At 37.4% G+C, this 13,807-nt stretch overlaps 1 protein-coding gene across 1 annotated transcript; it reads left to right on the top strand.

Annotated features, from left to right (window-relative positions):
* Window positions 1-167: 167 nt before the first annotated feature.
* mthfs (5,10-methenyltetrahydrofolate synthetase (5-formyltetrahydrofolate cyclo-ligase)) lies at window positions 168-13,324 on the top strand. The gene is made up of 3 exons (XM_088921476.1): window positions 168-350; window positions 3,575-3,836; window positions 12,730-13,324. Exons 1-3 carry the CDS (start codon window positions 240-242, stop codon window positions 12,951-12,953), a joined length of 597 nt encoding a protein of 198 aa, XP_088777602.1. The 5' UTR covers window positions 168-239; the 3' UTR covers window positions 12,954-13,324.
* The last annotated feature ends 483 nt before the right edge of the window (window positions 13,325-13,807 follow it).

Below are 13,807 nucleotides of genomic sequence, written 5' to 3'. Positions count from 1 at the left end.
TCACTATATTTAAATTAAAATCAGTGTGCATAAAAATTTCCTGTTCAATAATTAACTCTCAAGGTATTTCGCAAAAGCATTTTTCCACTAATCGTCTACTTTCTGAACTCCAGTGTCAGCGGTAGCTCTGAGCACGCAGTCCGAGAGCCCTCCTCCTTTGGCGGCAGGCGGCTGAAGCGAACAGGTCGGGTTGCCACTTTAGTCAAGACCGGGGCCGTGTCGAGGCTGGAGTCCGCAGCATGTCCGCCCTGAGAGCAGCTAAACAGGCCCTGAGGGTCGATATAAAGAAGAGAATCGCTGCGATAGATGACCAGGAAAAACGTCGGCAGTCTAAGATCGTAACTCAAATGGTAAGCGGGGGAAAAAAAAAACATGTTTAGGTGCCAATTAGTTTAACGTGTACTTGTGTTTTTAAACGCTCGTGTTTTATGTAAACGGAGACCAGGTTCTTAGGGTAATGTCCAGCAATACTCCCCGAGATCTTTGCATATAAACACCTTGCCTGTAATGTACAACAGAATAAGAGATTTTTTTTTAAAAAGGCCTAGCAGCAGTTCTTATTGGTGCAATGCGAAGACGAGTCAACTTCCTATTTTACAGGGGGCGTGTGGTGTTCTATAATACTGCATAGAAAAAACATTGCGGTGTATCTGACAGCAGTGTAATTTTATTAGTGTTTAAAATACTCAAGTATAACAGAATGAATTACACTTATATATGATACAAGACAGAATAATAGATAATACAAGTTCGGCAATATTTTATACACTTATCTTTTAGACTTTGATATAAAAACCACAGAGATACGAAGAGATTTGAACATGTGCTTGAAACATTAAGATCTTACAAAACATGAAATAACGACGGCGATCTCTCTTGATCTGCAAATATTAGCTGTACTCTATTAAAAACATGTACCAACAGAGAAATTGGTCGTTTTAGAAGTAATTCAATTTTACAGATCCGCAGTGTCCTCTAGTGGGAGAGAGATTTCTCAGAAATGATCTGGAAATGATCTGAAAATGCACTGTATACACACTGAGCTTAAAACTGTAGCAAATTCACGAAGTTGTTATTATGGAAATATTTTGGTAGCATTTGGATGACCTTTTCTTTTATTAAACAGAAATCTAAGCTCTAGATGCCAGCTCATCCTATAAATATTCCTAAGTTTGACAGAGCATTCATGGCACACCTGTCACATTCTTTACTGTTAAGAAAGCTGTTGATTCTCACAGTAAGCTGAGGATGTGCATTGTCTTGCTGGAATGTTATCAGGTCAGGATGAGTTTGCAGGAAGGGAAGCAAGTGAGAAGTCACCAATTAGTGTGTTGTTGTGCAGGTACCATCCATAAATCCATATAAATGGTGGGAAAATGAACCTAGTAATTATAGACCAATAAGCCTTCATTTTTGTGCATGTGAGGTTAGAGAAGTGATAATTAGAACAGAACCATCATGGCATTAGTGTATTTAAATGGATTTTAAAAAGGTAAGTCTTACTTAACTAACTTGTAACAGACCTTTGAACAAGCAATAGTTGTTATGGAATAAACCAAGCAAATGGTATGGTATATTTATATTTTAAGAAGGCATTTGGTTCTTTAAAATAGATGAATACCCAAAATAGAGTCAGCAGGCATTCAAGAAAGTACTTGTACTTGGATTAAGAACTTGTTAATGGTCATGAAACAGAATATAGATAAGGATTAATTACACATATGTAATAATGTAATAATGTAATGGCAGAATGCCACAGGGAGCTGTATATCAAATCAAAATCAAATCAAATCAAAGTTTATTTATCAAATGCACAACAATACAGCGTGCCGCAGTAGTTGCTGGCAATGAAATGTCTTTTCTGTGAGCTCACAAAATTCACAAAAACACAAAAATCACTGCTCTCCCTGATTCATATCAATGATTTAGATTCTGGTATAGTACGTAATCTAGTCAAGTTTGTAGATCATACACAATAGGATTAGCAAACACTGTAGAAGCTGGAAAGGGAATTCAAAGTGACTTATATAAAATTCAAGACCGTGCAAACATCTGGTAGATGACATTTAATGTAGATAAGTGCAGAGTGTTACAGGTAGAAAAAAACAATCTTCCAATCCCAAAGGAAATACTGATCTTGAGAAAGCAAGTTATGAAAAACATTTAGGTATTATTTACACATATGTTTTCTAGCGTATGTTGGAAAGCAATAAAAAGGGCATGTAATGATAAGATAAAATTGTAAAATCCAAGTCAAGAGATGTGTAATGGAGCAGCTGTCTCCTCACTCTCTGAGGAGTCAGTACTCCTTTGAGCTCATTGGTGGATGGAGCCACTTCAGCTGTCAGTTCAGGCCCAAGGAACAAGGAAAGACAAAATGAGAAACCTTGTAGGCAGTAGGTTTTGGACCATGTTAGGGTGGAATTGTGATTTATAGCATTAGGGTTGGTCCAGTGTCAAAGTGTCTCTGGGTTTCCATTTAATTTGGGTGGTTATTTTGAGTAGGTCTTCCTATGCCACTCCACAGGATATTAAAATGGTACAAATCACTAATAAGAATTTAGAGTATTGTGTACAGTACATCAAGCTTTAAATAAGATATTGCTACTCTGGAATGAGTCCAAATAATAGCAACCAGATACATTCTGTTGTTCAAAGAAATGTCTTACCCTGATGTACAATAAAAACGTATCTTTTTATTCATGAACTGAGATCACTACAAGGGATTGTAATTATTTAATTAAACATTTATTATTCTCAACATTATTAACAGACTAAACCCACTGGACTTTCTCACAATTACGAGTGAAATACAGCCCTAAGGATATGAATAGAAACTATGTGGAAGTACATGAAACCGAGAACTTGAGATGCTTCTTTACAAAAAGGGTGATAGGAGCCTGGAACAAGCTACCCAGCCTTGTTGTTGAAACTGATACCCTGGCATCTTTAAAGAAACTGCAGGATGTGATCAATTAGCTACTAGCAGCAAATAATCTAACTGGGTTGTATGGCCTCATGCTTGCAAACATTACGTTTCTTATGCTAATTAATATACAAAATCTGTCAGGTTTATTAAAAAATATATATACCCTGTACTATAAATACTGGAATTACTTTTGAGGCTCAGTGTATATAAAATAAGTTTTGAAAACCCTTAAGGGTGGGCAGATACGTTTGTGCAAATTCTGCAGAAGGAAACAACCAAACCAAGCCAATTGGAGAGATGCTTTGGAGAAAGCATTAGTTTCTTAGTTTTAGGTATAGTTTCGGAGAAAGAATTAGTTTCATGGTTAGTCTCTGAGAATTCTTTTGGAAGCCAAGAAGATTCCTAGCCTCTTGGCTATGGATAATGGGGGACTTTTGAAGTCAGTAGCTCAAAGAAGTGCTTAGATGTTAGGTTACATTTTGGGTTTTGTTTTTTTGCACTATATGTAAAATAGCACTTTCTCTTTATCTGAAGGCTACTTCGTGTGGCAGTTTTACCCTGACCTGCCTCACAATGTTCCTGTTTAGGAGACTGTGCTCCAGGGTGTGTCACAAGGCAATAACGTTTCTTTGAACCTTTTTCTAGCTCATTAAGCATCCTCAGTACCAGCGCTCCCAGAGGATTGCAGTGTTTCTCAGTATGCATGATGAGGTCCGCACTGAGGAGATCATTGAGGACATCTTCAGAAAAGGAAAAGTGTGCTTCATTCCCAAGTACCAGTCGAAAAGTAACCACATGGATATGTTGAAGCTGACTACTGCCCAGGACATCCAGGCTCTACCAGTCACCTCTTGGAACATCAGGCAGCCTGGAGATAATGAAGAGAGAGAGGAAGCGCTGGCCACAGGTCTGTATGTTCACTGGTCCCTTGGCATACAGTATACTGAGCATCAAAAGACAAAAAATGACAATCTTTTTTTGTTGAAGGTTCATTGAGATTTTCTTGAACAAACATGACATTCATTATGTTTATTAAAATTTGTAAATAATGGAGTTGATCAATAGAGGGTGTAAAAGTCTTGGACTAATAGGGTGTGGCCACCATTTGTAGCAATATAACCTGTACAGGTAATAGACCCACTCATGTGGAATTCTGTTTTATTCCTCTGGTAGAGCATGCACATGCAAGAGTTTCTTCAGTGAGGTCTTAGTACTTAATTCATGAAGCACCATGTGTTACAGTGAAGTAATAGGTTACAGGATACGGTTCTCTTCAGCTTCTGGTCTTCTGTATTTACCCTCTGAGGAAAAATACTTTAGAAAGCATTGCAATATAATACCAAATATGGAAAGAATTTTTTAAATACGTTTTCAGTCTGATTTTCTGTCAATTCTAGTGTTTAGAAAAGTAAATTGTAACATTTAAACTTCTCTTAACACTTCATTTATACCTCCAAAACATGTCTCTTATTCAAGACACACATCATAATTGAAAAGAAAGTAGAATGGCAAGCATCTAAGAATCTTAAGTATACTGTAGATCACAAGTATCCAGTTTCAACAGTAATAATCTCCTGTGCAATTTACTTTTTATAATAACTTCCACCTTGCCTCAAATCACTCAAATCTAAAGGTAAAACAATCATTGAGTATTAGATTCCAAATAATCAAAATGCCATACCATCTCTCAGTAGAGTAATCACTGCATTTAATTTGACTCAGGTGTAACATTTATCCCATCTTGGGTGTATCCCAGTCCCATCTTGGGTGTATCCTGCCTTGTAACAGTTGCCTGCCAGGATGGGCTCAGGCTTCCCCCAGCCTTGTACAGTACAGAGCGTTTGGACAATGGATGGCTGTTCTTTGCATCACACATGCAGTCTGATTGCCGTCAATAACAAAGTGGAGGGTCATTCCTTATGAAATCAGTCGCCTGTTGACCTCAATCTTTTGATTGAAAAGTTCCTTTAATATTTGCCCACAGGATGAATGGTAGACTGTGCATGGGGTTGTACTTACAATATGATGAGGTCGACTTTTTAAATTCATTTTTTGCACTGTAGTCATATGTGCTAAAAATTAAAGATGGAAAAACTCATAAATGACTTAAGTTCTCTCCTGATGAAAATGAACAGAACAGTAAATGTATTATTCAAGCAATATAGCAATTTCATGTGGAAGATTGACCTGACACGATCACCTGATGCCTCAACCAACACATAACATAAATATGGTGTACAATACATAAACTACAATATATGTAAAATTATTTTTTCCATAGGAATTATAAAATTGTCTGACAGCCTGATTTATAAGCATTAAAACAATATCAAGGGTGGAGGGTCCAAAATAATTTAACTTTGAGCACCCCTATTTCCTGAATGATTCATTTAATTCATTTCTAGAAATCGCAGTGTAACCATTTCTCCCACGGGCAAACATGCAATGAAATATTTGTGAAAATCAAAAGGGATGAGGTCAAAAATGGCCATTTTTTATAGATTTCATATGGGATGCCCGTAGAGTTATCAGTAGCAAATAGATATTCCTTTCCAGCCAAACACATTTGGATCTCTTTGTCTGGATTTTTGTGTTCAACAGTTTAGCATATCATTATGCATGTTGCTGGCAGATATTATGCTGCTGGCGAGTCCATGTAAGGTGTTGCTCCAGCACTCCAATGAATCTGTATCAGGTTACTTTGTTCTCATGACAAGTGGGGTATATTGGTTCCTTTCTGTGTTCTGCTTCCTTGATTTTTACTAGGTGTAACATTCAACAGGGCAAATCACCTAATTACTCGTGTCCAACTCAACGCTCTTAGTAATGAGGTGATTAAGTGCTTAAGCAACAATCTAAGTCACTCCAATGCATCATGGTCAATCAAAATGATGCAAAAACAAAACACTGATTCAGTATCTATATACACTTTATTTTCTAAAAGCGTATACTGTAATAATGAATGAAGAGACAATTTTCTACTGGTGTTCACTATACCTGTGCTTCAGACTAAGCCTATCTTTAAACAATTTACGTTTACACAGGAAGACAGGAAACAGTTGCAGAAGATCTAGACTAGTAATTACAGTATGATGTAGTGGAAGGTGAAAACTGCACATTGTGTGCTCAAATCTCTGTGCTCAGACTGAGAGGTTTAAATGCATCAGCCTAAAAAAAATGGTCTTGTTGTAGTAATATATGTTTTAATTATATATAATATATATATAAAATAGGAATTACCTAATAGTTTTCAGTTGATCTAATTGCCATTTAGCTATAGCTATTAAGCCTTATTCAAAACAGTTTTATGTTTGTTACAGAAAATTAATTGTTTGGGTTAGAATGCTTCCTAAGCTGTACATGTACCAGAAATACCCAAGGTCAACAGCTAGAAGAGGTGATGTTTCTTTGTAAGGATTAAATATGCCATTTTTGTGTTTGAGTTCTGTTATTTTAGTAAGTATTCCTGTGTCAGGTATATTTAAGTATCTGCAGCTCTCATGTATAAAGCTTTTGCAGGGATTAACTGAATTGGCAGCAAGCTATTAAACAATTTATTAGCAATTTCAGGTTCCGTAAAAAAAACGTCTATCACTGTAAACTGACATTACTGTTTTAGACAGAATTTAATGAAGATGTATAGATTCTAGATAATTAATATTTTTCTCCTTGTGCCCTGTAACCCCTGAAAACAATACCTACTAATATCATTATGTATGGATTAATATTAATACACCTTATTGTGAACAGCACTCATGCAGGTTCATGTCAGTTTTCATGCTTTTAAACACCTTCCAGCAGAGGGTGCTAAAACACTGTAGAATCAAGCCCTTGACCAAATGCAGTCAATTTTATACAGTAACTGTTATTGGTGAATAAATGTTTCATTGCTGTCTTCACAGTCTAAGTATGGATAAATTATTTTATTTGACAAATGCAAGTGTAGATTCATAGTGTCAATATGTATTACAGTTACTTTTTTTAAATATCTCAAATAGCTACTTTTTGTGTAATATTAAAGATATGTAGAGATATTCTAGAGTAGAGAGATTTTAGAGTCATAAATACAAATATTTTTCCTGGAAAATACAATAATTTAAAAGTATAAGTGAAACACAATTGACACTTTTTTCTGTAAAATGCACTGTTGTATAATAAAATCCCACTGGCTTGAACAGGAGGGCAGTGTTACAGGGTGTCATAATCCTTCAGAACTGTGAACACATTATTTTGAGGTCAACCACGCCACCTGCTGTGTTTTATAAGGAAAAGAGCACCACCTGAAACCAGGTAAAAACTAGAACCTGTTCAAGATCTAGGTTTATCTGAAGCTAAGGAAAGCTGCAGTGGTCTGCAGTGTGTAGACTTCTTCTAATCTTTTTCATATTTCTGACATTCCATAACCTCTTAATCTGTGAAGGTGTGGACTGAGATTGAAAAGCCTTTCCCATCCATCAGCTTTGTCCATTGCCTGAGAGTTGATTTTTACTCCAAATTTTCTGATCTCTGCTAACATGTTGGAGAAGGAACTCTGGTTGATCAGTTGCTTGCTCAGTTCTTCTGACGCACTTTTGGTTCTGCTGCTAATGGCATTCATTGCCCTCTCCCTTAGTCCTTCGGGAAACCTGCACTCATTCTTTGTAGTACACCTTGCTGTCTGTGTTTTTAAGTGGTTTTGGTGACATGATAGTGGCATGATGGTAACTCTTGGCAGCAGCACAAGCAAGAAACTGAATACTGTGCAGTGCCCAGAGAGGCAAATTGGCAGAACAGAGCTATAGTAATACTTTCAAGAGCTTGTCTGCCAAATGATCAGAGAGATGTTTTAAATCATTACAGCTGACATAATTTGTCTTTTATTATTTTTCTAGCATTTTACTTTGAACTCTCTGATGGTTAATCAGCATGGCTCACAATATGACACTTTGCACCAGAATGGGGGGGAAATAAATACTGTGTGCTTTTATAATATAAATGTCCCATTTTACACATAATGTGCTCCGTGCTGTCATGGAAGAGGGATAGCACTGATTAGATCAATAGCCCTGTGTCAGATTGAAGTCCTTCCAGTCCTAGTGGTGCCTAGCCAGTTGGGGAAATATTGGAGTTTATTGGTTAATGATGAAGCCCAGTTTTAAACTGGTGACGTCTGGACTATGGGACTCTAACTGATCGCCTTCACTCGTACACTTCAGGGGCTGAACAAAGAACTGTGTTTAACTATTGTGGCGGTGTTGTTAAAATGATGCACACTAGGCGGAAGAAACAAAAAATGCATAGCCCTGCAACGCACTATCCTTGTCCAAAACCCTAAACCATATTGAAAAATAACCTCTGATCAGTTGGTTTTCACTTTATCAGCTTTCTTTTCCTGGTCTGTTTCAAATGATAGGAACTGATAGAGATGATCTGGCACTCACACAGCTACATCGCTAAGGCAAAGCAACTGAATCCAGTCAGATGAAATGCTCCTCTCTCTGTGCATTTTTTTCCAAGGGAATAAATACTGACATTAATGGATGCTGTTAGAGTTATATTTTGTGGTGTTTTTTTCTTAGTTGAAACAAAATCTCTCTATATATTTTCTCATCAAAAATTCCTTTTCCTCTATTCTTCTCTCAAGTCCCCAAATCATCATCTCAGTTGAAAATTGAAGGCAGAATTATTAGCCGCTTCCCTTCAAAAGGAACATAAGGGCAGGCATGGCAGAGAAGTGTGATGTGAATGGAGGCAGCTGAGGCAGGTCTTTGGGGACGGGGGGCAGTGGTTCAGACTGCAACTGAAGTTAGCTTGATCTGCTGCAGATGATGCTCTCCCCTGACTCTGGGTGCCCCTGCTATTCAGTTCACCTGAACCCGCATCCTGAGCTCCACAGACCCTTTGATGCCATATAATTAAAAATGATAGAACGACAACAGTGCCATCACACATTTTGGCAGCAACTAGACTAGCAACCAAGAAGACTTGTTTTCTCTGATAACACCTTCTCCTACAAAGCGTGTCTGTTTTTAGCATCTCCAAATTGGATTTTGTTTAATAAAGATAAACATCTTCTTACCTGATTGTGCTTAAAACTAGTCCTACTTGTTAACCAGGAGACATCTTAGTGAAATGATTAATATAGAGTGTTTTCCTTTAAAAAGAGATAAAGATGTGTTGCCTGGGTGCTAAAACGGAAAAGGTCAGGAATGATTTGTGGTGTGCTGAGGAATATTTTACACTGACACAAGGCAGTAACATGGATGAATAGGCTGCTAAATGCTGAGCTGTTCATTGCTTGCCAGTGGGTGTTGCTGATGAGGGTATGTAATGCACAACATCATTAAGTCTTGCAATAACAAAACGTAGTGCACACTCATCGATAAAGGTCAATTGAAATGCATCTTAAGATTCATCTCAGAAATATGTAGGCTCAATTAAACACATCTCGTCTTATTAAAATAATTTAAAAACTTTTTCTAATGAACTAAAATATTTTTATTCTAATCAACCCATTCAACGTTTCTAGAGCCTAGTAAAATGTATGTACAGTATAAGAAAGCTCAGTAGATGTCATATAAATAAATTCTTACATATCATAGCTGATGTTTGACACAGCATCATGTTTTAGTACTTATTGTAATTCATATAAATTTGACAATTCCTAATTATTCTGAAATGACTAATTTAGAGTTTTGAGAAAGAGGAATACATTCTAAATTTAATGTTGCCTGAATTTGTAGAAATGTGTGTTACATGTGTCCTTTACTGGTGTTCATGTAGGCTTTGGTTTAAAAAAAATCACTTGGATTTGATTGTAAGGAGATATTTGATGTTACAAAAGGGCACAGAACATTCAAACAGGATGACTCTTGCAAGGTTTAGAGCCTTTCACATTTCCTACACAGCTAAATTAATTGAAAGGTTAATTTAAAAAATAAGATTTTTTACTTTAAATTCAGACCTACAAGATGAGCTTTAAAGTAAGCATCAGTGGCCTTTGGCCACCTGGTGGGAGAAAAGACTTTCTACAGATTCCAGCTCGGGTTACTTGGTGGAGCTGTCCTGCTGTGCCTGTGAACAGAGACATGTAGACATTTTCTTCGAAGAGGAATGAAAAAGTCAAATTGAGAGGCATTAATAGGGGAAAATTGCCTTCAGAAAATGTACATTTTTAGAGTAAAAGCAGAAACAGAAAAAAATAGGAAGAGAAAACAGTTTGCATATAGTAAAGGCTATAATGCCTCACAAAAGTGCTTGGCCTCAAAAGAAATGGAAACGAAAATGTCAGAAAATATGCAAATGTAGAAAAATTCACAAATTATTATTCTAGAAAGAGTATTCTTTATTCTTTTCTGATCTTACAACTGTACTGTACAATTTGAGAATATTAAAATTTATAAATGTAATACACCACTATTTTTTCTGACAACACAACCACTACTCATTGTTGAGCAAATTGTCTAGAGTGTGTTCTAGTAGCAAAAAGCTGAAGCAGGTACTGAAGTTTGTTTTCCCTTGAGGGCCCTGTGCTGAGAGAGATTATTATTATTTCTTTTCCTTGAAGTGAATTAAAGCATTAGACTCTGTGTCACAGTGCTCCAGTTAAGCATATACAGCCCTTGTTTATATTTGTATCCTTCAATTTACTGATTTTCCTGAGAAAGTCTAAGGTTCACTTAAGGATAAATTCTTAGTTGTACAAGTAAAGCTGAAGAAAAAGCTGGATATTTGGGTTTAAATGTGCTTAAAACTGGTCAATGGATCATTTATCTTGTCACCCTGTCACAGATTGAAGTATTAGACAATGTCAAACCCTTTAAGAGACCAGGAGCACTGAATTATAAATGTCCAGCAGAAAATGAAAAGAGACAGATTGCACTAAATCGTTAGCTTTCCTAACCATGAGATTGTATGTGTCGGAATGAATTGTTTATTTATTGCTCTCAGGAGTGAATATTGAGTGATTGCTGATTTTCACTGGTTTTCTAAATTCAACTGTGGCATTACTTTCGAGTGCTTTGCTATCTGAGCATTGTGTGTGTAGAAGCTTGATCCTACAGTAGCTTTGAGAACGCATTTTTGCAGTGGACACATGTTAAATGTAAACATCACTGGTGATGTCTCCACAAAGAAAAAATATCTGCATGGAGATTGTGCTAGTCGCTTCTGCCATCAGTACTCATGAGTAATCCGTCAGTACATTTTACAGGTATGAATGTATGCACAATAATAATCGGGGAATAGGTAAGGTTGTAGGCTGATGCATAGTGAGTCCTAAAGTACTGCCTAATTTACATGACAAATACATAATGTTCCTTTCTAGTCTTCTAAATAATTTAATCATTTCAAATGAGTGTTTATGAGACTGCTAAAATATTAAACATCTCTTGCAATGAGAGAGGACCATGAGGGGCTCTGTGGAGAAGGAGAAAGGATGGCCGCAGAGTTGTGCCTTTCTCCTAACTCATTAAAATCCAGTTCTCCCTTTCGAACATGGTGAAAAGTAATAACCGTTGGTGACATTTCAGCCTGCTTTTTAATTGCAGTACTGTTATCAGACTATTGAAGCTGTACCTGAATGCTCTGCCCTGGGTTTTCATTCACAGTTGGCATCCACCCGTTATAATCTAAACTGGAACATGTAAATGAGACCTATGAAAGAATATCATATCAGTAATCTATGTTTAATCATTTTTTATGATTTCTTGGGGAAAGATCACACGTTTTGTACAGATTTATTTGAGGTAGTTGTCAGGTCTTTCAGCTGGGGTGAGTTTGAGTCTCAGGTGGATACGTGTACCATAACACCCCTGAACAAAGTACTGTACTCAACTCAGACTGTTTTTAAGAACTACCCACTGTGTGAACTGGCACCCAAAGCATGTGTGCAAAAAAATTGGAAACTCCAAATTGCTTTGAATTAAATTGTCAGCCGAATAAATTGATATCTTCATCACTGGGCAAGAAGTTTGATGAGCAGCAGAATAAAAAAAACTGTTCATGTTTCCAGTTTAAAAGCTTAGAGAAAGCTTTGAAAAGTGTTTAAGGTACTTATTTCTGATACAGCAGATTCACCCAAAAAGGATGTTTAGCTGCTTATTTTGAATATAGTCTGTTCTTTATGTTTGGGCAACTGATACACCACGGTGGCCCTATAATACAAATAGATAAATGTGTACTGTAAGAACTCCAACAAAGGATGGACGCTGAAGTTTATGGTCTTTTTTTTTTCCCTCACACATGTCTTCATTAATGAGTAATAGAAATATTCATATACAAATGTCTTAACAGGATCAGAAGGATTTTCCCACAATAATAAAGTGATGGGAACAACTAGGAATCTTTCTGAAGTGTTCGATTTCCCCACAAAGTGCGTGTAGACCATGTCTCTCCTACATTGAAAGTATAGCGTGTAATCAGTGCCAAGGATTCCCATCTTCTGACCTTCCCATCAGAACTTGGGAAGAGTGAAAATATTGTATCTCAATAGGTCAGATGATTTGTTTTGCAAAAAAGGAAAAAAAAATGAGCAAGCTGCCTTCCACAATCCTTGCTTATACTGTATATTGCGTCATCTCTTTCCATTTGACCGCACTGAGTCTTTCAAGAAAGAAACAATTTAGTTTTAGTGCTGCAGTAATGAAACTAGAGTTAAATGAAATGGCAGGTGAGCTCAGAGGTTTATGTGTAAAAGTGGATTAAAAGGTCAGGCGCTGATTTGTGCCCAGACGCCCATTTTCACTAGCAGGATCTCTGGACCCACACTTCATGCAGCAAGAAACTTTTCACATTGCTTCTCCCTCTTTGGTCTTACACAGGTGGGCTGGACTTAATCCTGATGCCTGGGCTGGGGTTTGACCGCAGTGGGAACCGGCTGGGCCGTGGTAAGGGATACTATGACACCTACCTGCAGCGCTGCATGCAGTACCCTAAGGGCAAGCCCTACACGATTGGGCTGGCCTTCACAGAGCAGGTCTGCACGGCGGTCCCAGTAGATGACAACGACATACGGATCGATGAAATCCTGTTTGAGGACAAATGAGCTGCTTAGTGGCAAGAATCGAGCTCTGCTCTGTGGTCTATTATGCTCATTTCAGATGGGGAATTATCTACCTGTGAAAGTGCCTTTTCCAGTTTAATTTAATTAAAAATCTAATCAAGATTACAAAACACAGCAGAGACCTATACATTTTGAAAACTTGAGCTCAGAAAGGTGACTGAGGGGAAACGTTTTTGACTGAAAAATGTCTATCTTTGCTGATAAATTGCTTAGGTTGTGAAAAACACGTTCTCTAAAAGATACCTAGATTTTTGTAATGGTATCTGTCATTATTACTTTCACACAACTCGGGTATAAAGGTTTGTAAAAATTTACAGTAATAAAATCACAGCAGTTCATACTGTAGCTCACAGTGGCAGTGGTTTGGGTGTGATTTTTTGTATTCAGTGCTCACAGAATGCCCACGCTAGCAATGCACGCTTTATCCAATGGTAAATTTGATCATTAATAATAATAATAATAATAATTGCTTACATTTATATAGCGCTTTTCTGGACACTCCACTCAAAGCGCTTTACAGATAATGGGGACTCCCCTCCACCACCACCATGTGCAGCCCCCACCTGGATGATGCGACGGCAGCCATAGTGCGCCAGAACACTCACCACACATCAGCTATCAGTGGGGAGGAGAGCAGAGTAATGTAGCCAATTCATAGATGGGGATTATTAGGAGGCCATGATTAGTAAGGGCCAATGGGAAATTTGGCAAGGACGCCAGGGTTACACCCCTGCTCTTTTCAAGAAGTGCCCCCGGGATAACTATCTCTCATATCCTTGCTGTTGTTCTCTTTTATCTTTTGTTTCATTCCTCTGTGTGTGGGCCAGCCTTGTGCT

Source organism: Atractosteus spatula, chromosome 7, assembly GCF_055471065.1.
Source record: "Atractosteus spatula isolate fAtrSpa1 chromosome 7, fAtrSpa1.hap1, whole genome shotgun sequence".
In the NCBI taxonomy this organism is placed as follows: Eukaryota; Metazoa; Chordata; class Actinopteri; order Semionotiformes; family Lepisosteidae; genus Atractosteus; species Atractosteus spatula.
Note: the sequence above shows the minus strand (reverse complement) of the source record. Positions and strands in the feature narration are given on the sequence as shown.

What these genes read in the sequence shown, in the direction of transcription:
- mthfs (XM_088921476.1), top strand. Translation starts at nt 240, where the DNA reads ATGTCCGCCCTGAGAGCAGCTAAACAGGCCCTGAGGGTCGATATAAAG. An exon ending in CTAAGATCGTAACTCAAATG is followed by an intron (nt 351 to 3,574) that starts GTAAGCGGGGGA and finishes ACCTTTTTCTAG; the next exon opens with CTCATTAAGCATCCTCAGTA. An exon ending in AGAGGAAGCGCTGGCCACAG is followed by an intron (nt 3,837 to 12,729) that starts GTCTGTATGTTC and finishes GGTCTTACACAG; the next exon opens with GTGGGCTGGACTTAATCCTG.